At 37.1% G+C, this 27,993-nt stretch overlaps 2 protein-coding genes across 5 annotated transcripts; one reads left to right on the top strand and one right to left on the bottom strand.

Moving 5' to 3' along the window:
- Positions 1–655: 655 nt before the first annotated feature.
- Positions 656–4,202, bottom strand: bloc1s5 (biogenesis of lysosomal organelles complex-1, subunit 5, muted). Of its 2 annotated transcripts, none has more exons than XM_060862156.1 (5): positions 4,013–4,202; positions 2,191–2,276; positions 1,862–1,991; positions 1,405–1,460; positions 656–1,289 (listed from the first exon to the last, which is right to left on the bottom strand). In XM_060862156.1, the coding sequence occupies exons 1-5, from the start codon at positions 4,029–4,031 to the stop codon at positions 1,116–1,118; spliced, it is 465 nt and encodes a 154-aa protein (XP_060718139.1). In that variant the 5' UTR covers positions 4,032–4,202; the 3' UTR covers positions 656–1,115. The 2 variants fall into 2 exon arrangements, with proteins under 2 accessions (XP_060718139.1, XP_060718140.1); XM_060862157.1 differs by having other exon boundaries at positions 2,191–2,273.
- An 8,780-nt stretch (positions 4,203–12,982) lies between these two features.
- tfap2a (transcription factor AP-2 alpha) lies at positions 12,983–24,552 on the top strand. Of its 3 annotated transcripts, none has more exons than XM_060862236.1 (7): positions 12,983–13,111; positions 17,310–17,723; positions 18,610–18,661; positions 20,288–20,516; positions 20,965–21,083; positions 22,278–22,419; positions 23,105–24,552. In XM_060862236.1, the coding sequence occupies exons 1-7, from the start codon at positions 13,079–13,081 to the stop codon at positions 23,391–23,393; spliced, it is 1,278 nt and encodes a 425-aa protein (XP_060718219.1). In that variant the 5' UTR covers positions 12,983–13,078; the 3' UTR covers positions 23,394–24,552. The 3 variants fall into 3 exon arrangements, with proteins under 3 accessions (XP_060718219.1, XP_060718218.1, XP_060718220.1); XM_060862235.1 differs by lacking the exon at positions 12,983–13,111 and adding an exon at positions 14,955–15,082; XM_060862237.1 differs by lacking the exon at positions 12,983–13,111 and adding an exon at positions 16,383–16,865.
- The last annotated feature ends 3,441 nt before the right edge of the window (positions 24,553–27,993 follow it).

Genomic DNA, 27,993 nt, shown 5'->3' with positions numbered 1-27,993 from the left:
TGGATTCTCTGTATTTTGTTCAGACAGATTTACATTTAAATTAAAATGTTGTTCTGCTCATTTGTTAGGCAATTTAAATCTGACACTTTCCTCAAGACTCCTTGAGCTTGGTGGCTAAATGTATAAGGTAATTACAATAAACTACGATGATTTGTGAGACACTATGCTGGGGTCATAATCATAACCAAAGTATTGTATGTATGTACATAATGTCAACCGATTACAATTAAAGTACAGGAGTTTAAAGTTAAAGATTTGAGAGCTCTTTCTAGTACATTTTTATTCAATCATAATGTCCTTTATCACAAGAATAAGCCTAAAAATATGAACTACTAATATGAACTATTTTAATCAATGACTGAAAAGAGAGAACCTCAGAGAACCTCAGTCAAGCTTAAAGACTTTTTAACACCAGATACAGAAACCACACTATTTTATGACCTCTTTCAGCTTTTATGCTTATACACAGATTGTACAAAATACAGTGCTCAAGCTATACTCCGCAGATTAGGAAAATATTAAAACAGTACAAGCTATTTATATTTCAACTGCTGGCCTAACTCTAGGGGTGGCAAAGCAGTTGGTCAAACATCTAAACATCTGAAGGGGACCTATGTAAAAGGTACATGCAAATTGAGCACAGAAGTTAAAAAAATTGTTTTAATAAGCTTTATTTGATTGTTTCAAGTACTGAGTTTGCTTCATTTGTTTTGGTACATTGGTACCTGAATAATGGAGCTTTAAGGCACAATGCTATCTATTTTAATATAATATTAGTCATTTCTTCATGTCAGCGGTAACATCCCCAGTGTTGTGATCATGTTAATAGTAATTCAGTGGATTACACTCTTTATACATAACTCATGCTAGTAGATCAGATTTCTGTTCAACAACCTTATACAAGATTTCTGTATAACTTTAAACAATTTGCTTAATAACTAAATATTTTATGTAAACCACCCATTTTCTCATAAATTTGACCACATATTGATTTTGAATACTTGCAGAGACCAAAAAAAGCACACGTTCTCCGAAAAACATAGCATATTAACATCATGCTGCAGAAGAACATTTTCAAAAATACTGTCCAAATACAGGAGCATCCATAGAGAACTTCAGAAATGGGAAAACTTGGCAAGGTCTTTCCTTATCTCACTGTACTGTGTACTGAGTCTGCCTACAGCTTTAGCATGTTCCTCGTCCACCTCCTCCTTTAGCCGATATTGCTGTTTCACAAAGTCCTCCCAGTCTGCTCTGCGTTTCTCCACACCCTCCTGAAGAATCATGCTCTACACACACACACAGAGGAATATTATTGTACCACATAATTTAGTCTGCACTTTTGCGTCTTATTTTTATTACTCTTTTTTTTTTTTTTTTTGCAGAAATAGTATTAGGACTTACATGTGTTTCTAGCTCCCTCTCCTGGATTCTCTGCGTCATATGAGTTACAGCTTCCACTGTGTAAGAGAAAGCATAGATTGTTTTCAATAGCTAATTCTGCAAATCGTCTCCTGTGGTTTTAAGGAGTTGTTATAAATAATTAAATAACATACAGCATACTATATAAAACTATATAAAACAAGCATTACATTATTATATTCTACATTATCTTCTCAAGTTCATACTGAAATTAAGGTTATGATCAAGCTAATGTCCCTGTCATTAAACCAGCACTACTTTTGAATAATCTCAGTCCCAAGTGGATGGCAGTCTGTAATAGGCCACCATACACACTCAAACTGCAAGTGGAACAGAAACTAACACACCCCAGCCACACTCAACAGCACAGCACAGTAACAGCACAGTTCTTCAGTCTTGTTAGAATAATGAAGGAAAAAAAACTTTTTTTCCTACATACAGCGACTGAGAGCGTCAAGTAAATTTCCGTGCATGGTCTTGGTGCACCTGGGCAATACTTGCTCATTGGTCTCAATCACCAGCTTGTTCAAGTTTTCTAATAGACGACAGTCCCTAAAGCCCCGCTTCTCCTGTGGAGCAAAAATATTCTCTAGGGTTAAATGGAAGAAGTAGGATTACATGTTCTACCACAGCCACACACATGCAAATACAGTAGCACATCATATAAATTGTACAATTTTATAATCAAAATGGATCCAAATAATAAAAGATTCTTAAGTTTCATCATAAAGTAATAAAAGCAAAACCAAACAAAAAATGTTTTCTTACCTCAAATTCTCGTACAAAATACCTGATCTCTCCTTGTAGGACTGGCCTATGGTCCAGCAACCTTGACTGAATGTCACCAACATCTGCTTATAGGGGAAAACATAAAAAAATAAAATAAATACAAAACCACAAGCCAATTTTCTTCAATAAATTCACAGATACATGTTGTAGGATTAAGTACTGTAAAATAAGTACTTGTTCCGCATAATACTACTACATTTTCATTTTATTTTATAACTAATACAGCATACAGACTCATACAGCACTTTTAAGCTCTTGGCCTGTAGAAGTGTGCTACATACACTGATCCAAGTAATCATTTTTAAAATATTTAACTTTTAACGCTTTAATTTGTTGTACGGGGGGCACGGTGGCTTAGTGGTTAGCACGTTCGCCTCACACCTCCAGGGTTGGGGGTTCGATTCCCGCCTCCGCCTTGTGTGTCTGGAGTTTGCATGTTCTCCCCGTGCCTCGGGGGTTTCATCCGGGTACTCCGGTTTCCTCCCCTGGTCCAAAGACATGCATGGTAGGTTGATTGGCATCCCTGGAAAATTGTCCGTAGTGTGTGTGATTGCGTGAGTGAATGAGTGTGTGTGTGTGTGCCCTGCGATGGGTTGGCACTCCGTCCAGGGTGTATCCTGCCTTGATGCCCGATGACGCCTGAGATAGGCACAGGCTCCCCATGACCCGAGGTAGTTCGGATAAACGGTAGAAAATGAGTGAGTGAGTGAATTTGTTGTACCAGCAGAGGGTGAAACGGTGAGGAACAGAAAGGATGAGAAGGGAAAGGCACTGCTGGAGATGCCAGGCACAGCAATCACCCAGTCTGGATCATAAAGTGATGTTTGTGTCATTATACAAAGCAATGAATTAAATGACTAAATGAATCAACTATATATCAATTGTAATTAATAATCACTGATTTATTACGTATTCATTGTTATCAAAAAATGTGTGCACAATTCATATTTTTTATTCATTAATTTAATAGTATAGCAAGGTGTTTTGCCTAGAACTATTACACTTAAAATAGTATCATAGTTATAGGTAAAATATCATTTCTGATGATCATTCATGAAGAGTAGGCTTTTAGGATTCTGAACAAAGTTGGACACATAAATCAGAGGCTACCAAACCAAATTGTATCGTAGATTCAGTGGATATCAGATCATTCCTGTGTACGAATCTAAATCGTATCACACTGTAGCCTGATGTGTACTGCTCTAGTTGACAGCAATCATTTTAAAGGCTCTTTACGCTGCCTCATGCAGATCTGCTCACAGCTTGCTTTCCTTTTTCACTGCAGCAGAAACGCAGAGCTAAAACACAGTTGCTGAAAACATTTGCAGTTTCACTCTTACATTAAATATAGTATTGTATGGTAACACACAGAACCTGTGTTAAAAAAAATCCCAGAGTTTTTTTTAGAGAACATACCAACCAAATGAAGCCCATGACACAGGAATGCTCATAAGGGATCTATCTATCCATCCATCCATCCATCCATCCATACATTACATCAGCCCATAATCCCATTCCTTTGTTCGGTGCATGACTTGTTTACATGTTTCTTGTTTTCATGCCTTTTGTACCAGTTTACTTGGTAAAAAACTCATTATCTAGCTAACATACTGTACACCTTTCACTGACTATAGCTATTTAAAAGGTAATAATCATAAGTCATAAGTAATCATAAGTAATAATCATAATAAGCCCTTTTGTATATTTACTATTCCCGACAGTTTTGAGTAGCTACAGCGTTGCAGTAAAATAATAAGTGTGCAGAAGCTGATAATGCTCATGTGTTGACATTCTGACTTACCGTGGGCTATTTTGTCCATGTTGACGAGACGACACAAGAAAGACTATTAACACATGTGTCTACTGAAACACCAGACAGTTTTTACCCACTTAAGCGGTGTGAAACGATAGAATTGGATCTGAGTTGTTTATCTACCCTAACAAATGATCTCCAACATCAAATGCTAAATGGCAACAACTTTTATGGCTGTCTTGACGTTTTTTGAGTTATTACCGCCACCTACTGAACGGGAGGGTAAAGTATTATTATTATTATAATGCTAGCTTGTACAAATCATTGTATAGCTTGTATTATTATTATTATTATTATTATTATTATTATTATTATTATTATTATTATTATTACAGACAAATAATTCAGTGCTTACACACATCTGTATGCACCTGTAAGTCTGAAGCCCTATAGAACACAGACTCTTATGACACACATTCTCCATCCATCTCTCTATTCAATTCATTTTTTTTTTTTTTGTATAACGCTTTTAACAATTTCCCATTATCTCAAAGCAGCTTTACAGAAGTATGGAAACAGAAGAGAGAGAAAAATAAATGAATATAATAATAATAATAATAATAATAATAATAATAATAATAATAATAATAATAATAATAACATGGGGGCACGGTGGCTTAGTGGTTAGCACGTTTGCCTCACACCTCCAGGGTTGGGGGTTCGATTCCTGCCTCCGCCTTGTGTGTGTGGAGTTTGCATGTTCTCCCCGTGCGTCGGGGGTTTCCTCCGGGTACTCCGGTTTCCTCCCCGGTCCAAAGAAATGCATGGTAGGTTGATTGGCATCTCTGGAAAACTGTCCGTAGTGTGTGATTGCATGAGTGAATGAGAGTGTGTGTGTGCCCTGCGATGGGTTGGCACTCCGTCCAGGGTGTATCCTGCCTTGATGCCCGATTACGCCTGAGATAGGCACAGGCTCCCCGTGACCCGAGGTAGTTCGAATAAGCGGTAGAAAATGAATGAATGAATGAATTATTGTTATTATAATAATAATAACAATAATAATAATAATAATAATAATAATAATAAGAAGAAGAAGAAGAAGAAGAAGAAGAAGAAGAAGAAAAAGAAGAAGAAGAAAAAAGGATAAAAATAAATTAATGAATATATGCAATTAAAGTTTTAAATAAATTTAAAAAGATTAACTTAAAATTTAAAATACTATATATCTATCCTTAAGTCAAGTCAAGTCAAGAAGCTTTTATTGTCATTTCAACCATATATTGCAGTACACAGTGAAATGAGACGACGTTTCTCCAGGATCATGGTGCTACATAAAACAAAGACAGAGCGAAGGACTTGTAAGTAGTCTTATCCACATAAAGTGCATCTGTGGAACCTGGTACAAACAGTGCAGGACAAGACAAACAAGACAGACAGACAGTGAGGGACAAAAGACAGTGCAGGACAAAAGACAGTGCAGACAAAAAGTTACAAGACAATACAAAAAGTACAAAAAATACAATACACAAAAGACAATAAACAGTAAACAGAAACAGCGCTGACCAGTGTAAATACTATATGTAAATACTGAATGTTCAGACAATATTTTGTGCAGTAATACTAGAATGAACACAGTTTCACAGTTTGTGCAAAAGAGCCAAAAATTGTGCAAAACAGCATCTAAACAGTTTGATGGATGTAAGCAGCATGTAAACAGTTTGATTTCAGTGTGTGTGTTTGGTGTAGGTCTGTGCAGTCCATACAGATGATGTGTGTGTGTATTGTGCTCAGTACAGTTCAGTTCAGTTATTGAGGAGTCTGATGGCTTGTGGGAAGAAACTGTTACACAGCCTGGTCGTGAGGGCCCGAATGCTTCGGTACCTTTTTCCAGATGGCAGGAGGGTGAAGAGTGTATGTGAGGGGTGTGTGGGGTCATCCACAATGCTGTTGGCTTTGCGGACGCAGCGTGTGGTGTAAATGTCCATGATAGAGGGAAGAGAGACCCCAATGATCTTCTCAGCTGTCCTCACTATCTGCTGCAGGGCCTTGCGATCCGAGATCGTACAGTTCCCAAACCAGACAGTGATGCAGCTTATCAGGATGCTCTCAATGGTCTCTCTGTAGAACATGGTCAGGATGGGGGAGGGAGCTGTGCCTTTCTCAGCCTTCGTAGGAAGTAGAGACGCTGCTGGGCTTTCTTGGTGATGGAGCTGGTGTTGAGTGACCAGGTGAAGTTCTCCGCTAGATGAACACCAAGAAATTTGGTACTCTTGACGATCTCTACGGATGATCCGTTGATGTTCAGTGGAGAGTGGTCGCTCTGTGCTCTTCTGAAGTCAACAACCATCTCTTTAGTTTTATCCACATTCAGAGACAGGTTGTTGGCTCTACACCAGGTAGTTAGCTGTTGCACCTCCTCCCTGTATGCTGACTCGTCGTTCTTGTTGATGAGACCTACCACGGTTGTGTCATCGGCGAACTTGATAATATGATTCGATCTGTGCATTGCTGCACAGTCGTGAGTCAGCAAGGTGAACAGCAGTGGACTGAGCACGCAGCCCTGAGGGGCTCCAGTGTTCAGTGTGGTGGTGATGGAGATGCTGTTCCCGATCCGGACTGACTGAGGTCTCCCAGTCAGGAAGTCCAGGACCCAGTTGCAGAGGGAGGTGTTTAGTCCCAGCAGTCTCAGCTTCCCAATCAGGTGCTGAGGGATGATTGTATTGAATGCTGAACTAAAGTCTATGGAGGGCTGCGGCAATGGCATCGTCTGTGGAGCGGTTTGGACGATGCACGAACTGTAGGGGGTCCAGTGATGGTGGCAACTGGGTTTTGATGTGCCTCATGACAAGCTTCATAACGATATATATATTAAAGCGTTCTTATTTATACAGCATTTCTCCCCAAAAATGCCTAAAGCTTTTGCACATTATATATATATATATATATATATATATATATATATATATATATATATATATATATATATACATATAATTCCTTTGTTTTCCCCTCATGTAAGTGTTTATTTTAAAGAAACTGTATTGGACCCAAATTTTAATGTAATATGCTTAATGACATTCTGTTTGCAAGCTTATGACATTACTAGAATATCGATAACATGTGATATATCAAAATGACTCAGCAAGGAAAATTGTATTATGGTGTTCTACAAAATTGCATGCAAACAGAATGCCATAAAGCCATGGCTATGAATATAGGTTTAATTATTACTGCATGATTAGTTACTGCATAATTACTACATATACAGGTGCATGTCTCGGTCAAATTTTTGCAACAGGAAAGCTTCTTCTTTTGGCTGCTCCCATTAGGGGGTCGACACAGAGGATCATTTTTCTCTGTCTTGCCCTGTCAGTGTCACACCAACCACCTGCAAGTCTTCTCTCACCACATCCTGGCACATCCAAATCCCTTGACCTTCCTATTCTCCTTTGGCCCAGCAGCTTCATCCTTAGCGTCTACTTATCTATCTACCTACTGTACCTCCACAACATCTTTTGTTTCTAACCTCCCCAGCTTCTCCTGCTCCATCCTCCTTGAATACTGAAGACTTGGCATCCATTTTTGAACAGAATATTGAAAAAATCTGCCAGACCTTCACTTCTGCCCTGAGTACCCCTATGCTACACACTCAGTATTCTCCATTTCCATCACTTGCTCTTTTTTAAGCTAGCCAAAGAAGAACTCCTGGCAGACTGGATTCAATCCCTCCGCAATGCTCCAGAACATCTCACAACATCTGGTCATGAACCAAGTGCCTTAGAGAGAGCAAAGGTTATTCCCATTCTGAAGAAATCTATTACAAATCCCTAAGACATCAGAAACTATAGACTGTATCATCTTTCAGCAACGTTTGACAGTCAACTACCTTCAAGAGCCTTGAAATTTAAGGTGAAAGATTGCAATTGTTTTTTTTCCTACCTAGCAGTCATATCAGGTGGCATTGAGGGGACAGACATGCTCCAAAAAGATTTTCCACTAGCGTCCCACAGGTTTTTATACTCATCTCCTTTAATTGTCATCTCCTGTTCTCCCTATATACTCATTCTCTTAGTGAAGTTAAATGCTCACATAGGTTTTCATATCACTGACACTCATCTCACTCATGACCTCAGTCACTACTGTTTCTGCTCAGATCTTAGCATGTCTTGGAGTCATCTCATCATGAATGGCAGCTCATTAGCTGAAACCTCAGCAGCACTTCATGACATGATTCATCCCAATATCATGATCTTGCAATCTACCTGGACATCTCAATGATCTTTGGACTACAGCAGCTCAAACTTGGCAGGTCTCCCTCTGAATGGAGTATTAGTGCCACCACTAATCTATTCTATCAATGAATATTGATGTATTCATTGATAGAAACTCGGCATAAGGTTGTCTATCTATCTATCTATCTATCTATCTATCTATCTATCTATCTATCTATCTATCTATCTATCTATCTATCTATCTATCTATCTATCTATCACACACCAATCTTCACCAGTCTCCACACTGTAGCACACACACACTTTCCCCATACTCCTTTTTATCAATCTACCTGTAGCACTCTCGCACTCCATCTGTCTGTCTGCTAATAACACTCTCTCCATCCATCCATCTCTCTACCAATCTACCAGAAACAACATTTAAAATGAATGAAATCACAAATCTATGGGAACATAGACATGTAACAAATCAAAATGCTTGGCTCAATGAGCACATTTCTGTTAAGTGTATTCTAGTGATGTCCTGTGAACAGTAACCCTCAAAATAAGTGGAATCACAAACCCACAACACAAAGATATTTCAAAATGTTTAGCTTAGTAAGAAGAACTGTGTCATGGGTATTTTAGTGATATTACCTGCCTGCCACGTTATGCCAGATGCACAGGTATTTTAGTGGTGTCACAAGCATTTGAACAGCATGTCATTCAGCCTACTGTATATAAATGTTGACTTTAATACAATCAATATGACTTTCAATATAGGTTCAATTACGTACACACACAGAGCTCCCTAAACATTGGGCTTGTGCAGGTGCATGTTCAGGGTTGAATTTTGTAGAAATGTTGAAACTCAAATTTCTTTCGGAAAATGTCAATTCTAATCATTATTTTTCTCCCGGACAAAATTTCAGTGCATAACTCATCTCACATTGTTTGTGCTACAGACACAATGGAGAAGTAGCTATAACTTTAATAAGCTAATAGAGTAACGGTGTTCAAACAGCAGACAAAAAAAAATCAGGCAAAAAAAATCTCATTTACTTAACTTGATGGAATGTTTACAATCTGCCTGGGAGTGTCCATTATAATTATACAAACTCCATTTATACAATTAAAATATATAATAATTATATAAACTGTATAAACTCACACACATTTGCGTGTGCAATGCCTGAAGCCCCTATAGTCTCCTTCTCCCTCTGTCATTGTATCTGTAACAAAGACTCTCACATCACCTATCTTTCTATCAATGCCACATATTCTTCAATCCATTTCTATAAATCTACCTGTAGCACTCATACCTTTGTCACTCCCACAGACAGATGGTAGAGTCCGAATTTGGCAGCAGCAGCATGAATCCATAGACCCAACCTGGTTTGGGCTAACACTCCAGCCATCTACTTATAGCTATATCAAGCAAATCTGGAGGAATTGTCAATGGAGTTGTGGAATCCATGCAATGAAGAATTTGATGGTGTTTTGAGAAACAAAGGAGGCCCTAGAAATATTAGTATAGTATACAATGAGTGTATAACTGTTCGTTCTATATTTTATTTTTGCCTTGTTGGAACATGACCTTTTGGTGGTAAAATTACTTGGTTTGTGATTTCTCAAATACTAATCTAAGTTATCTTGTGACTGTTGTGAATATTTAGTTATTGTGTGCTCCACAAGAGACAGAGAAAGCTGGAATTTTATTTAATGATCAACACCTTATTGCTTTATAAGATGACATTTAGACATTTTGCTGATATCATTGCTATTTTCTATACCAAAGCTATTTTTTTGCATGATATTAATCTGTATTTATCTACATTAAGCATCTACACCACTAGGGGGCCTAAACAGATGATTGGAACTAAGAGGTCTAGCCTTGTGAATCAGCATCAGACCATTATTCCTTCTTTATGAAAATTTACAACTGGTACTATGTATACAGATACATTAGTTCCAATCAGTAGCATTCTTTTGGCATCTGTGAAATCTAGACTAGTAACTAGTGAAGGATGATTAATTATTCCAGACTACATGTTTCCAATGTTCCAGAGTTCAGTCATGGTGTTCTTTACACTATTCCAGCTGATGCTTGGCAGTGAGAATAGTATGCTTAGACTTGTGCATAGCTGCTTGGTGATGAAATCCCAGTTTAGGAACCTCTTAATAAACAGCATTTTCATGGTCTAACACTTCATTACTTGAACTGTTGTTATTACTAGTAACTTTGGAATAACAGCTTTCACAGTTGACCATGGCCACGTTGTTGAACCCTACAGCAGATGTTTTTTCTTTTAGAGATGGTTGTAGTTCCTTTTGGAACCTTTTCCCTTTTTGCATTTATGGGGTATAATGTATATATACTGATTATTCAATAAATTTTAATAAGTAGATTATATAGGCAAAGGTATGTAGACACCTGACCATAATACCTATGTGAGCTTTCCAAAAAACTCATCCCAGACTCATCATCAAAATGTTGGATGTTTAGAATATCTTTGCATTAAGAATTTTTTTTACTGGACTCTAGCCAAGAGGCCTAGCCAAGATCTGTTCCAGCAAGACAAATGCTTTCACTCAGGTTTGTTGATGGTGGAGTGGATGGTCACTTTATGTGGTCACCCTAAAGCACCCTAATGTCTCTACTACCTTCTGGCACTTTTAGTCAAGCTGTCATATTTAGTCTTGCAAGAATTCCTGTTGTACTCTGCACTCAGTGTACATTAATGGTACAAGAGCATACCATATAATAACCTTTTACTGGTGTCAGCTACATGTTACTCCTGATATACCAGTGATCATGAGTACTTGTGCTCTCTGGACTTACCTGATCCATCCTATTGGAAGCCTGAATATAACTCTGCATAGATAGCCTTCAGATTTCTGTGGATGTTACTACACAGTCACCCTTAAAATGGCTGTGTTTTTTCCTTGCTACTGTCACCATTGAAATTTATGGATAAAAATGTTATGGTCAAATTTTATACAAAAAAACTGCTTTGTTACAATGTACTATGCACCAAATGAGATCAAGGCATGGACTGCCAAGGTTGGTGTGGAGGTAATTGAGTGGCCTGATCTCAACTGTACTGAGCACTTTTGGCAGTGGAAAGCTTTCATAGAAGAGTAAAGGCTATTAGAGTGGAATGAGGAAACAATTTAATATTAACTCCCATGTTTTTTTGGAAAGGGATGGTCAGCACTGTGGATGGTATTGACATAATGGCTATACAGATTATCTAAAACAACAACAACAAACAACAACAACAATCTGTAGTACACTGCAGTAACTCATTTCCATAGAACCACATAATTGTATCATAAACATTTTCTAAAATAGACCCCTGATGTGGAAGAAGAAACTCAGTCATGCTATTTTAGAATCCTTAAATGATTTTGGTGGGAAAACCATTAAAAACTCTATGTAAAAAACACTTTTTCAAATTTTTAAGACCTTAATAGTTAACCATAACAAATTAACCTTAAATATCTTGAATCCTTGAATACCAATACTAATATCAATACCAATTATTTTACTGTATTTTGGTGCTTCATACCATTTATACCCCATTGTACATTGTACTGACATGTTCACATACTGAAATCCTATATGAAATCTAATCCCTAATAACTGTGAATTTATGAGTCATCATGGGCAATTTTACAGTAATACTTAAGCATTAGGCTCTGATTATGGACGATATTCTGCAGCATAAATTCTAAAGAAAAGAGTGAATCGCCAAAGTCCCTATACATCCAAAAGATGGCGACAGAGAACGACTGAAGAAAGCTAGAACGGAAATAGGTTGTGCGGCAGAGCACTCGGTTCCACATCATTCAAAATTCCCTATAATTGGTATTTTACAGCGAGGCATATGTTGTGGAAGTCGGGAAATGTCGAGCAATAAATGGAGAGCATAGATAAACTCTGCAAGGTACTGCTAAAAAGTGAGAGGTTTGAATAAACAAACAAACACTCAAACAAACAAACAAACATTTAACACCACCACCACCACTACTACTACTACTACTACTACTACTACTACTACTACTACTACTAATAATAATAATGTGCAAACTGTAATGCATGATTAAGCTTTCAAACTACACACACACACACACACACACACACACACACACACACACACACACACACACACACACACACACACACACACACACACACAGGGGTAGGGCACGCAAGTGTTTTATTTGCCATTTGACATGTTTGAATACGTAGGTCATTCATTACAATTACCAAACTGGGTATTGTAGGAGGAAGTTTTAAGAAAAAGACCTAATCTGTAATAGTCTTTTCCCGAATCATCAACTTAACAATTCACACACACACACACACACACACACACACACACACACACACACACACACACACACACACAAACTATATCCTATTAAAACATTAAGCCAAACAAAATAATTGAGGTAAATGCTAAATATCTTTCAAAGTTTTGCTTAGGCATTTTTACATAAATCAATAAGATACAGTCAAAACAAATAATACATAAATCACTAAAACAAGTTCTAACATGTAAAATTTTTTCTTTCCTTTTCCTCTGTTTTAAAACTCTCAAAACACAACTAAATTCCCCCCAAAAATGCACTTTTCGTTAGGTTTCTATAAGCATTTCTCTAGTTGGTGTTCTTCGTCAAGTTGTCTAGAGAAGTTGCTGGGATTCATTGCTCTAATAGTTTTACTTTCTCGTGCAGTTTAAGCTCAGACATACGCAACACCATGCGCATGCGCCATAAGTGTTTTTTTATGACCAGGTGAGCAGAATTTGTTCAGGTAAAAGTGGAATTTGGCTTAAGGACAGGAGACTAAATGCGATAGCACGACGTGTGATCTGTTCAGCAAGACGATTCACTGATGTCAATATTTGGAATAATGGGAGACTGGCAGGTATGTGTTCCCCACTGGGGTAATTGAAGATGTATTATTTTAATTTTTACTAGCAACCGACAATGCAACTTGTTTATACAGCCACATTCTCAAAATAAATTCAAATCATTTTATTCCATACACTGTAATTAAGGTCGCAGCATACAAACTTTACATTGAAGTGATTATAGATCAGAACTAGCTGAAGTCAGTTATCATGCGTGGAATCCATGCATTTGTAAACAGTTGTGTAAGAACTTGGTAGGAGCTAATGAATGAATGATTATCCTCGTTACCTGTTTTAGCAATTAAACTGACTGGTCGTCAAACTTCGAGAACACATTTCAATAAAAGTTAGAGCTACTTGTTAGCACACCGTAAAGGTAACAGTTGCTTGACAAACAGTTTTGTTGCATGTCACATTTAAGGATCTCGAGCGATGCTGATTCATCTCAGATCTTTTACTTTGCAAAACACAGCAGTATCTGTATATTTGTCGATATGGTTGATTCTATGCTATTCATTAAAGCCATTCTATACATACACGTTTGTATAAACTCACCGAGAACTGAAATTGAAACATGTTCATTTTAGCACATTACTTTAAAAGGCGCGGATCTGATGTGTCAGAGTTCAATAATGCAATAATTCAAAATGAATACATTAATGTACCGTTACTTAGATTGGAGTGCGGTAACAATAGCTGTTTATATATACAATTTAAAAAAGATTTAAAAAAGAAACAATATAGTTTTGTGTGAGAATATTCCAATTATGTATGGGGCGGGTATGGCTATTCTGTGACCTGATATATACAGTATATATATATATATATATATATATATATATATATATATATATATATATATATATATATATATATATATATATAAAATGTGTGTGTGTGTGTGTGGCTGGTATCACTAGGAGGCGGCTGGTTTCACTATTGCGGTATTACCTAAGAGTGAAACCCCCACTACAAGATAGCTGTTTCTATTTTACCTTTCTCTGTCGTTATTGCCATTCTGAGCAAAGTTCCTTTCGTCCTCTCATTAATGACAACTGTTTAGGGAGGGGGGTTCTAAACCAAAATGATAATGGTGACCAGAGAAGACCAACGCCTTAACCCGGGCGACCTGTCCCTGGCTGGCAACCCGGGGTGCTCGTGTCGCCTCTTTCGAGCACCTAAACCCCGCTCGCCCAGTCGCTCATTCATATTTAAAAACCTATGTTGTTGTGTTAATTATTTACATTTCTAAAATCGCACATTTTACTTGTCCCGTACACACACAAGGATTGACCTCTTAGCATAACACTGGCAATACTGCCTCACGGTCAAAGATCCCAATGGGTCTAAAACAACAGTTTACGAAAATCAGTGTGGCAACAAAGTATTTCTGGCGACGAAGAGACGTGGAGTATTTGCATTGCATGACAGGCTCAATGATACGCTTAAAGATCTTAGTTTGAGAGCTGTCATTGGGAAATTTTTAGCTATGATCAGTAGAAATAACGGAGCAATTTCGTAATCCTTTTCTAGTTTCTGGTTTAATATTGGTCAGTAGAAATTATGACCAAATTATAAAGTTGTATATATTAAACGGAACTGTATATTTTGCCTTGTTTTAAGACTTCACCTCAACACATACACTATGCATTCGTGAACCAAAAAAAAAAAAAGTCAAAATAAAGAAATAAATAAAAAAAATGTACCTGGTTTTATCTGAGCATAGTTATGAATGTTGAGTAATGAGAATGGAGCGGCGGTTAATATGCTAATGAGGAAAGCCAGTGTTCATACAGTAGTGCGCAAGGCTCTTAACTTTCACCATTAGAGGGAGATCTGAGAGCGCACACAGCTCAAGCTGCTAAAGCCTGTCCTGCTTAGCTGTCGCGCACTGTGTAAAACTAGGCAAAAGAACGACGCTGTTCAATCAACTCATGAAAATGCTTTGGAAATTAACTGATAATATTAAATACGAAGACTATGAGGTAAGACAGTTTAAATGATTTTTTTTTTTCAAACAGACATTGCTATTGTAATATTTAAATGACTGAATATTTTTTTGCAATACTCAGTTTCATTACATTGCTGAATGTGTAGTGTTGAATGATAGGGTACTATCACATCACTATTATTATTATTATTATTATTATTATTATTATTATTATTATTATTATTATTACTACAGCTACTACTACATTTAATTTATACATTTAGCCATAGTCCACAAAAATATTCTTTAATCGCGTGTCCATGCTAGGACCATGGTAATGGTATAGAATTAAATAGAATTTAATATATATATATATATATATATATATATATATATATATATATATATATATATATATATATATATATATATATATATATATGCGCGCGCGAGTAGGGCTTCATATTTTGTGATGAAAAGTTTAGCGCCGTTTGAAAGGTTTCAGCAGTAATATATGGGAGCTGTTGTGGACTTGTGCAGCCAGTTGAACATGTTTTTGACTGCCTCTGGAGGACAGACATGCTACAAACAAGATTGAAACTTTTGTGGTTCCTTCTAATTCTGATGGTTCGTCTTTGTTATTGATTCTAGTACATTATTTTTCTTTCGGTGAACAGTCGAGTCTTTTATTATTATTATTATTATTATTATTATTATTATTATTATTATTATTATTACGTTCGGTTTAAAAAAATAAGTTCATAGATTGCAGCAATGAACCCAAAATAGAGCTGCGTGCGGAAACGCAGAGAAAGAAAAGGGAGTAGTTTTTTTTTTCTTCCCCTGTCAAGTGTGTTTACACGGTAAATGTGGAACCGTAAACTTCGGTAGGCCTATATATTCGCTCAGAAGGCGATTTAATTTGTTCGATGTAGAATAGCTGTTTATTTCCATGGGCCGGAATGTAGAAGGCCATGAAGCGCAGAAACACGGAAAACGAAGCACAACACAATGAGACAGACAGCGCAGACGACCGCCCTTCCAAAACTAACAAAAATTCCAAATGAAAACGGCTCAATGCTTGCTGGATTTTTCACACGAATCTGAGGTGCACTGTTTTCTTCCTTCATTCTTTATTTAGTCGTTTCCAAGTTAATTCTGTGCTTTTTTCACTTTTGCTTGCCCTCGAAGCTTTTAAAATGTTTACCCCTCTCTCACTCTCTGATTCGTCAGACGCAAGAGAATGTCCCTCTTTTTTTTTGTCTCCCTCCCTCCCTTCTTCCCTCCCTCCCTTTCTCTCACTCCCCTCTCTTTCTCACCCCATCTCTGATTAGATATACCGATTCCTCGTTCAATGGACGTCATTTAGTGCAGAGTCTGCCTTGAGTTGCTTCCTCGCTTCACGCTCGATTTCCGACCATTCTTCTCTTAAGCGTTCGTGTAATATTAATAGTCATGAATATCTTCTAATAGGAACCCAGAAGAAGACGCAGCTCATTGCTACTATGCGCCCAAGCAAGGGATCAGCTCACTGACAGAGCGAAGCGATGGAAAAGGGATTCAAGACACTTTAATCAGTTTATCCGCAAAAAATCTAACCGCTGCATTTTAAGAGCAGATGAAGAACACTGGGAATCTACCCAAACTCTGATGGATTATCGTGGTTCTTCTTCACTTATTTGAACACTGGTTTCCGTGATTTCGACGCAGAATACAGTGCTGAGTTTGATTCGTTTGTTTATTTTCGCTGTTTTGTCGACATTCGTCTTTCCCGAATTCTCGCGTTTAAAAACGCTCGGAAATCTTCACAGATGTTAGTGCACAGTTTTTCCGCGATGGTGAGTGACAAGCAAGGCTACAGTTTATAAAATCTCTCATATTTAGGGTCTTCTCTTTTTTATTCTTTGAGGCTGTACTTTTTTTAAACATCGAACTATTCTAAGTAACATTTTATTAAATTTATCATCTATTTTTCCCTTTCTTACCTTAAAATGTGAAACAAATGATCACTAATTCTGCAGATATATGCAGTTCGAATGCGCCAAATCATTTGCCTCTTTTACCGATAGTCGGAAATGTGCATTATTATTTTATTATTGTCACCAACAAATGAATCTCACCATCTAATAAAAAGAGGCATACGCTCTGATTAAATAAACAAATAAATAAATATATAAATTCACTTGGAAAACTGAGCATGACGCTTCCAGATGTGGAACAAATGCTTCAAAAATCGGTCACAACGAATGTTTAATATTTTGCACTTTTAACTCTCTGTACAGGATCGTCACGACGGCACCAGCAACGGCACAGCTAGGCTACCTCAGCTGGGCAGCGTGGGTCAGTACAGCAGCGCACCGCCGCTCTCCCACACGCCGAACTCGGACTTCCAGCCGCCGTACTTCCCGCCGCCCTACCAGCCCATCTACCCGCAGTCTCAGGACCCCTACTCTCACGTGAACGATCCATACTCCATAAACTCACTGCATGCGCAGCCGCAGCCGCAGCATCCGGCCTGGCCGAGCCAGAGACAGAGCCAGGAAAGTGGCCTGCTGCACCAGCACCGTGGCCTGCCGCACCAGCTCTGCAGGGAGTACCGCCGAGAAGTGTTGCTGCCTTCGGCACACGGCATTGACACTGGACTCACAGACTCGATCCCCATCCATGGAATACCTCATTCTTTAGACGATGTACAGGTAAGGTGAAGCGTCAACTTTAGCGTTACCCCCGGGTTGTTTTAGAAGCTACATTCTACCGAGACATTCTACATTCTATCTAGAAAGCCCTTTACCTCATCAAACAGAAAATTATTCAGAGTTTCTGCTACATTTATTCCTTAAACATTTTATTGACCATATTGCAGCGCTCTTTAAATGCTGGCAATTGCAATGCGCGATTAAAGAATACATTTAATATTAAATCATATTACTGCCAAATTATCGGTGCCACAAGCAGCAGTATTACCGGCGAGGGGGTGATGATTGTTGTTCAATTTAGTATCAGCATTGCCTTAATGATTATATAAAAAGCCACAAGTTCTCTAAAATAAATTCTAAAATAAAGCACACGTTAAATGGAGGAAAGAACGCAGTTTTCTGTACATAAATATTCATTTTTTTTTTACAAAAAAAGAGGATATGCTTTATTGCACATTTTCCTTAATACTGACTGGCATTTTCGGACGTGGGTTTTGGTTGCCCGCATTTCAGCATTGATTTAATTATCTGCCAACTGAAAAGATTCAGGCGAACAGAAAGTGATGCATTTCCACAGACAAGCATTTCATGCAAAATATGAAGGCATATAGTTACTTTTTATTTATCGCACAGAAAGTGAAACAGGAAAAGCAAATAGCTAACAACCATTACTGCCATCTTTCGTTTTTTAGAAAAAAATATTTTTCATTGTCTATTAAAATAAAATAGAATTTTTCTTAAAAAAAACAAAAAAAAAAAAAACAGGCTTATATTTTAAGGCAAAATGTATATAATTTGTCTTAAATGCTTTGATGCTTACTTTTTGTCTTGAATGCTTAGATGCTTTCTAGTATGATTCTTAATATCTTGTTTTCATCGTTTGTAGCACGTTGAAGATCAAGGAATTCACGTCCCTGACCAAACCGTAATCAAGAAAGGTAAGCAATTTCCTTTTAAATACCGTACGTGCCTCGACTGGCTGCTCGGCGACTGTAAAGCCTAGTCGAACTTGCTCTGAAGAGTACACTGGGTTAATTTGTAGGCTTTCAGTTAGCTTGCCGATGGGGCACTATACATTTTAAATAAGCCATTTACAGCGGTCTCATGCTAACATTGGCCTGAAATGTGTAACTTCGCATGTTAATACGATACTATTTATTTCATCGTGACTTGCTATCCACTTGGTTGGAAATTCAAGTACGAAAATGGCACCGTTAACAATGTATGAACGTGTGCGCTAAAGCACCATACACTACACTACAAATACTCTGTCCTTAAAGATCTATAACATATATAAATCTTAAATAAGACATTTTATGTTCAAAAAGATTTTTTTCCATCTGCTGGTCTACATGTCCCGTTTCGGCTGCACATATTTGGAGAACAAATTTCCAAAAAATGATGCCACGAGCTATTGATGGCTCTAATTTTTTTTTCCGACATTAAATGTTTGTTACTTTTGATACGTTGCGGATGCATTGCACCGAAGTATTTTTTCATATCTGCACGATAATTGGTTGTTATACCAGCAATCTCCGGAGTTCGCTTAACTGCCATTGTCTCTATTAGCCTCCGCTGAGCCATTAATGTCACAAGTGATCTATCCAAAAGTGCTTAGCCCTTTGTCTCCGTTTACCGTGCAAAGAACGACAAAGAAACAACACGCGTTGCAGGGATACGAGCGCGCACGGTGTGTGTGTTTGTGTGTGTGTGTGTGTGTGTGTGTGTGTGTGTTAGGGGGGGTGAAGAAAATGTGCAATAAGCAGATTATTTCCTACAGAATTTCCTACCATTATTCCTACAGAAATGAGTTCTACAAGAATAGAGAATTGAATTAGAAACATATATATATATATATATATATATATATATATATATATATATATATATATATATATATGTTTCTAATTCAATTCAATATATATATATGTGTGTGTGTGTGTTTGTGTATAAATAAAATGTATATACTAATACTACTACTACTAGTACTAATAATAATAATAATAATAATTCCTTTCATGCATATATTTCATATTATATATACATTTAATGCATTATTATTATTATTATTATTATTATTATTATTATTTCATTTATTTTTTGTCGTTGTAAATAATATTAATAATAGTAATAATGATAATAGTAATAATAATTTCGTTAGCCACACATTGCTTATGGATGCTCCGTTTCCTTCATTATCCAGCCTAGACTTCCATTCAGTATCTATATAGAAACAATGCCGTACACGTTCCTCTGTTATATTCCCACGTCACGACTGTGATAATATTAAATATTTTGATGGCCAGACCGCTTTATTACCCGAGGCGTATATGCAGTTACATTCATGAGCTGAATGAAAAGTCATTGCTATCGTATCCATTTTTCTACAACTAGAGGCCTTCCTTTTTGATAAGAAGCTACTGCCTACAATGATCCATTCGTCATAAGCGAATACGCCTAGTCTTATTCAGGCTTTCTGGCTGATAGCAATCCATTCTTTTGCTTGTGTTTCAAGTAGATGAACCTGAAGTTCTGAAATATTGATGTGCCCTTTTTTCTCTTAGGTCCTGTTTCATTATCCAAGAACAGCAGCAACGTTTCTGCTATACCTATAAATAAGGATGGTCTTTTTGGCGGCGTTGTGAATCCAAACGAAGTTTTCTGTTCTGTTCCGGGTCGTCTGTCTCTTCTCAGCTCTACATCAAAGTACAAGGTCACAGTAGCGGAAGTGCAAAGACGCCTCTCGCCGCCTGAGTGCCTCAACGCCTCCTTGCTCGGTGGGGTGTTGAGAAGGTGAGACGGTCTTCCATGATTTTGCTCTTTACCTTTCTTTTCAAGTGCCACCAATAATTAAACCGACCAACATATTTAGAGTTGGGTTCTTAGGCCTTGTAGCAAAAAGACTACCATAGCTATACAAGGATGTGTATCGGAATACACAATGCAAATTGGCCTTAAAATAATACAAGACAAATAAAAAATATACAGCAAAAATAAAAAAAAACATCATAACAATTATAAACATCATAACAATTATAAATGAGTTGTGTGTCTTTAAGTAACAGTTTGGTAACATTTTTTAATAGTAGTTATTTGTGTATGTATGAAGAAGGAACCAGTGATTGGCGCATAATGCTGCTTAGGCCTTTGCAGATATAATCAATAAGCTGGTTCATGTCACTGACAATCTTAAAGACAATGAAACACAAGATATATGATTGATTTACCCTTCGATCAACAGGGCAAAATCTAAAAATGGTGGAAGATCACTAAGAGAGAAACTGGACAAAATCGGATTAAATCTACCGGCAGGAAGACGCAAAGCAGCAAACGTTACACTGCTGACGTCACTTGTGGAAGGTAAGTCTCACTATAAGTGCGGGTTAAAGCAGTTCAGCAGCAGACCTAACATTGTTGTAGGTCATTATACAGAGCCGTGGCCTACTATAATCCATAATTTTAATTTGTTGTTTTATGGTCGGTTGTCCTAAAAAATAAGCGCCTGCGATTCTGGTGGTGGCGACTGACTGATTAAATAAAACTTTAATATAATTAGTTTTCTTTCTTTCTTTCTTTCTTTCTTTCTTTCTTTCTTTCTTTCTTTCTTTCTTTCTTTCTATTATTATTATTATTATTATTATTATTATTATTATTATTATTATTATTATTATTATTATTATTATTGTTATTATTATTATTATTATTATTTACATGCATTGCCTTGATTGAGTGTAATTATTCTTTGTGGTGGTATTTGGTTTTTAAAGGTAAAGGTCTGATACGGTTCATTGGTTCTTGTTAATCATTATGGCTGCAGACTGAAAGCTATATTCATCCTGCTTCATTGAAATTTGGTGTTGTATGTTAATGAGCCTGTTGAAATGTACGATTCTTTCACGATAAAGTGGAGGGGTCTAGGGGACGTGGAACCGAGTGGTGATATGGAAGGACAGCAGGTTTCTGAAGCGATGTTATTGCTTACTGTGCTCCGTTTTATGGAAAGCGGTTTACTGGACCAGAGCTTGCTAATTGGCGCATGCGTCCTTCCGGGGGTTAGACTTATGGCAGGAAAGCCTGAAGTTAAAATCCAACTGTTTCAGGAAATTAAAACCAAAGACTTGAGAAAATCAACAAAACAGACCTAGATTAAATGACCTAGTGATTATCAAGGTTGAAGTAGTCTTGAGTCAAGAGCTTTACTTGCTGATGCTTGTGTTTGGTACCCGTCAATCAATTCTACAGATTTACGAATCAGTATTTTGGGGTCTGTGTGACGCCCATTATCAAATACTATTTAAATTGATTGTTTCTATTGTGATGGAAAACCTAGTTTATTTTGACATACTAATTTATAACCTAATTTCGACACTATTCGACAAAAAATAAAGAGCTCTTAATTTCATTGATAAATGTAAGCTTTTGGAAGAATGCCCTGTCCTTTTGCCGAGAACGTTAATTAGATGATAAATGTGCAAAGTGAAGGTGTTAATTGGTCTACATTTGGTGTCAGTAATTTAAAGTAATATATTACACAATCCATTTTTTTCTTCTTAGGCGAAGCTGTGCATCTTGCCAGAGATTTCGGTTATGTTTGCGAGACCGAATTCCCAGCCAAGGCAGTAGCTGAATATGTAAACCGTCAGCATTCCGACCCAAATGAACAAGTCCAAAGAAAAAATATGTTACTGGCAACGAAGTAAGTGATATCTTTCTGCTTTTAAAATGACCAAAAGTGTATTTTTTTTTTTTTACAAGCGCATAGTCTAAATCCAAACCACAGGCACGATTGCATAACAATTTCTTAGTAGTTGAATTTCGGTGACAATTGTTATGCATTTTTCATGCGTTAATTTCATGGGCTTGTAATATTTATGTTAGAATTGAACAAATGTCTGCATTCTAGTGAAGTATAATGGATAAGAAATCCCACTGGGCGACGTCAAATCGACGTCTATACCACATTCAAGTCCATACATGAACATTACGCTTCTTTTTTTTTTTACGCTTCTTGATGTTCAAAAATCAAGCTGGAGGAACAAAAATGAACATTAAAACAGTTTAATTTCTCAAGTAATAATTACAAAAATTGTCATTTATTCTAGGCCCATTCTCATCTCCAGATACATGCGTGACGTACGATAGATAATGCGTATTTGACTTGATTCGTTTGAACTTTCGTTGCTAGTTGGCTTGATTCTGCAGTAACAGCAACACTGTCAGGCGTCATATTGATTAGGGGCACAGCACGCTCAGATCAAATGCAACAAAGTGTTGTTAATGCATTTCTTACTAAAACAATCGGTTATATAAAGTCAAATTGGCACTTTTGTGTGCACATATCACGGCATCAGCTCCTCACACTGAATTGTGTCTCCTTCTAGACAAATCTGCAAAGAATTCACCGACCTTCTCTCCCAGGACCGCTCGCCTCTGGGGAATTCACGCCCGCAGCCCATACTAGAGCCGGGCATTCAGAGCTGTTTGACTCACTTCAGTCTAATTTCTCACGGATTCGGGACGCCGGCAGTGTGCGCGGCCGTCACCGCGCTACAGAACTATTTGACCGAGGCCATTAAAGCAATGGATAAAATGTACCTGAACAACAATCCCAACAGCCACTCCGAGTCCGGCACTAAAGGTGGAGACAAAGATGAGAAGCACAGAAAGTGATCTGCGACCATTAGACCACCGCACAGATATTATAAAATTATATATATATTACACTAGTGATAAAAAGGACAATATGCCATTTCCCGATCTTGACATGTTTTATTTCTTTAAAAACCGCAGTTCATCCTGGGATTCATGGAAAGACACTTTTATCTAAATGAGAAGAAATAATTGTGTTAATGAGGTGCAGGTACCAGCTCCTAACAGGGGGCGCGTGAGCAAAGAAGAAAAAAACTTTTTCCACACGACTTTTAATGAACTCCCTCTTTTTTATGAGCTGCAACGGGCTGAAATTTAGCCACCCTTATCAGTTGTCAGTTGACAATTGTAGCCAAGTGACAAAAAAAAAAGAAGCTGAAAGAGGATGATTTTCTATCAGTATTGTGAATAATAAACTTGAAAGAGTCCCACAGTTCCATGCCATGTCTTCACACACAGACGGTTCACTCTGAGAGACCAACTTGAACTTTGAATTTAAACACGATTCACGGTTATATGAGGGAATCTGTGTTCATGTATGTATATATTTATTTATGTGTAATTTAACGGGAACTGTAAATATGGTGCATCTGTTGAAACTTCTTTTTTATTTATCTGGTGCCTCCTGTTTTAGTGGGTTTGAATATTCGCTTAGTTCTTTATGTGGTTTTACGGTTCTTAGGAAACAGAAGGGTTTTTTTTTTATTTTAATTCAGCCCTCTTGTAGCATGTTGAGGCGTCACTGAAGCAAGTGAACAAATTTAATAGAAATAAACGTTTATTTCTCTGTCTACTCCTCATGTCATTTCCTTTTAAATTGGAAAAAAAAATCACAAAAAGACCCCGTGACTAGTTTTATGTTTCTATTTTCTTGAGCATTTATGTGAGCTTTTATTGTGTTGTGCCAATCAGAATACTTTTCACGTCGTGTTCTTCCCTTGAAGCACCATAAGAGCAATAAATGGATAACCTATTGTCTTTAAAATTCATTTTCTTTTTCTTTCTTTTTTAAAGAATTTCAAAAAGGTTGGGGCCAACTGATATCTGGTGCCCTGTGTCCAATGTCGAATTGGAGGCGGTTTTATCTGTAATGTGCTGGCAATAGTTCCCATGCCTGTCAATGTATTATAGTCATTTGTTGCCCACAAACGAAAATAAATATTTGATACGCTTCATGTCACTTTTCGATTTTAATTAATTATCTTTTTTTATTTAGTGATTGACACGCTGGGCTTTTCGTGTTTATCTATCTATCTATCTATCTATCTATCTATCTATCTATCTATCTATCTATCTATCTATCTATCTATCTATCTATCTATCTATTTGATTGTTTGCTTGTTTTCCTGTTTGTCTACCCTATCGAGTTAGCTCTCCCCTGGCGATTGTTTCATGCAATAAGCAGTTTAACCTTCTCTTTTTTCTGAAGTAAAACAACACTAACAACAACAACAACAACAACAACAACAATAATAATAATAATAATAATAATAATAATAATACTTTTCGAAATGATTAAAATAATGTTACTGTAAACTGTTCAGGGAGGAATCATTCAAATATATGAGTGTTTTTTCCCCCCAAACTAAATTACACAGACAACAATGATTCCTCAATCGTGTTTGAAGTGACTCTATGTGGTTTCAGCCCTCAAGCAAAACTGCTCTTAAAATCAGTCAGATATATAAGCCTGGGTTGGGGGTGACTACACTTGCCATGTCAGCGCGCTATGCTGTTAGACGCCACTTTGTTTTGATACGTTCCTTCTACCAACTTACAATAAATATGTACAATACAGATATTACAGTGCGATGGATATTATCAATTAGTTGTTTGGATGAGGTTTGGTAAATTCTATTTCAGAAATCATTCTATTAGAATTAACAAGCGAAGTTTAAATAGGTTTCGTAATATTTCGTTTGATAACATTTCTCAGGGCCGGCGTTCTTCTGGTAGGTCATTTTGTTATTCGTGCAATGAATAAATATTAAAAACACTTCATTCAGTATATTATCGTTCCCTAGTATGAAACATTGTATACAACCAATTTGAAACACATTTGATTGCTTATTGATACTCAGCACCTCGAAATCAATCTCCAGTGGAGCGTATTGGTCCCATTTCACAGTCACCAACCCAGTTCTTTAAAGTCTGTGTTTGCAATGGCATTGACGTAAGATTACAGGCTATTCTTTCACAACAGTGGTCATTTGGCCCGTGAGCTTTTTTTGTTTTTCAGCGACTTTTTTCCGATTCGGTGGCTATTGTTTTCGAATTAGGTTAAAGAAGCCTAACTGCAGACGTCCTTGGCATAATTACAATGCAAAGTGCTGCAGCAGGTGAGCATTATCTGTCAGTACTGTTTTTGTTGGCTCAATTTCAGATTGTTTGTGGGAGTTTAACCACGGGCGCAATGGCTCACTTAAAAAGAGTGATATTCGGCTGTATCTTCAGCACTAATCAACAGGGAAAGCGCTCGAATATCATTTAAGAAAAAAATTAATAATACTTAAAAAATTAACCCTACGTGTCCCTTTGTTACTAACATTATTACATGCATTTTTGTAAATTAACTGAACACATTGTATGTTATTCATATGCATATCAGTGTGTTAATTTACTCCTCAAAAAATTAAAGCATTTAAAATCATTTCATTTACGTCCATATAGAGTCTGTTTACATTTATATTGTAACATATTATACTATATATTTTTTATATTTTAATTTGTATTTTACTGCAATTTCACTTTAACTGGAAGAACTAGTTTAACATAATGCCTGGAAGCAGGAGCGGTGTGTGTAAAACAGCGCAAACTGATATTCGGGGACATTGCAATACCCTGCTGAATTTGGCTAATTCACTATCATTTCGGTCTATCAATTTCACAATAATCTTTTGTGATAATTAATGTTATTAGGTTTTTCATTTATTGAATTATACAGTATCTCAGCTATAATAAACACCTGTAAAAAAAAAAAAAAGAACAACAATGCTTTTAACTGGTTCGGGGCGGGCGGTGGTGGTGGTGGGGTGTGGGGTGTTACACTTGTCCTTAACTCTGCAGGACCTATTTACCAAACTTAATTTGACGCTCGCTCTTGCTAACACCCCCTCAATCTCTCTCTCTCTCTCTCTCTCTCTCTCTCTCTCTCTCTCTCTCTCTCTCTCTCTCTTCTTTTTTTCTCTCTCTCTCTTTCTCTGTCTCTTTCACACACGCAAACACACAGACACACACACACGCACGCACACACACGCACGCACGCACACACACACACGCAAACACGCACACACGCACACACACACACACACGCACACACACACACACACACACACACACACACACACACACACACACACACACACACACAACTACTCTGCTGTAACGATGGGTATGCTCTAAAACTTCGGCCTAAGTTTAATTACAACCGAGCGAACTCACCAGCTCGTACATTTAAGACGGCCACGGGAACGGTAATTTAAAGTGAGCAAAAGCGACATATTCAACACCGCTGACAGAAATTACTTTATCAAAATGTCACCACCTCAGATAAGCTCATATTGGATAATATGGTCGCGCTAGCCTTGTTTTGATAGGAAATTAAACAAAATTTACTAACGCATCAATGAGCTGCTGCCTTTATCCACGGGTTGTGCGTCAATTAGTCTATTCTATGGCATATATTCTAGTTTTGGTTGAAATAATTGTGAGAAGGTCGTACGAATTTGAACCTCGGTTGAAAGCTTGTTGGACAAAGCGATACTCTCGGGCGGTGGCAAATAAATGAACTGACACCAAAGCAGCAATATTAATAGTCTAATTAACATGAATCAAATAAACAAGCTACACCATCACATCTACAAGCACCAGCTTTCATTTTCGCTGTTTCCTTGAGATAATTTGAGTTACTCATGAGCTAATTCGTTTTGACATACAAGCTGTCTATAAAGGAAGGTTTTGAAAGAGCGAGAAAAAGAACGTTGATTTGTTCGACTGAGTAGCAATAGGAAAGCGCTGGCAATCGTGTTACGTGACTGTAAGTTTTTTAATCGAGCGCAAAAAAGCTAATTGTACTCGACTCGTGACCTTAGAACCTCATCATTTGAGGTCTCGCTCCATTACTGACCCCAGCCGATAGAGCAGGCTGGGGGACACTTCAATGCCAAGGAGGTCAAAGACTTCACCAAATCGTTCGTGATAGTTCGACGCATTAATGCAACCGATTAGAAAACTATACGGATTTGAATAAATAAACTGACAAAATTAATTCGTCTGTTGTACACATGATGTGATAGGTTTGGGTCCTTAGAAAACCGTGAAAAGTTGTGTTTCACATGCTAGACTTCATTATTATTATTATTATTATTATTATTATTATTATTATTATTATTATTAATAATAATAATAATAATATTATTATTATTATTATTATTATTACCTCGTTTTGTTTTCCATCGAACACACGGATGTTTATTGTTTAAATTATTCATTATTAAACTGACGAGAATTTCAACTAATTCAACGCTGATCAGAAGAATTCTTTCCCATTTAATAATCTCAGTAGTGTATTTGTTATCTTTTCCTTTTTAAACCCAATGTTACTTTAAATATTTACTGAAAG

Source organism: Tachysurus vachellii, chromosome 25 (genome assembly GCF_030014155.1).
Source record: "Tachysurus vachellii isolate PV-2020 chromosome 25, HZAU_Pvac_v1, whole genome shotgun sequence".
Lineage (NCBI taxonomy): Eukaryota > Metazoa > Chordata > Actinopteri > Siluriformes > Bagridae > Tachysurus > Tachysurus vachellii.
The sequence above is the reverse complement of the archived record's forward strand: the minus strand, read 5'-3'. Positions and strand labels throughout refer to the sequence as shown.

Coding starts and splice junctions, on each gene's coding strand:
- bloc1s5 (XM_060862156.1), bottom strand. Junction 1,461..1,861: donor ACTTGACGCTCTCAGTCGCT/GTATGTAGGAAA, acceptor TCTCTTACACAG/TGGAAGCTGTAACTCATATG. Junction 1,290..1,404: donor AGAGGGAGCTAGAAACACAT/GTAAGTCCTAAT, acceptor GTGTGTGTGTAG/AGCATGATTCTTCAGGAGGG.
- tfap2a (XM_060862235.1), top strand. CDS start 15,032: ATGAAAATGCTTTGGAAATTAACTGATAATATTAAATACGAAGACTAT. Junction 17,724..18,609: donor ATTCTTTAGACGATGTACAG/GTAAGGTGAAGC, acceptor CATCGTTTGTAG/CACGTTGAAGATCAAGGAAT. Junction 18,662..20,287: donor CCAAACCGTAATCAAGAAAG/GTAAGCAATTTC, acceptor TTTTTCTCTTAG/GTCCTGTTTCATTATCCAAG.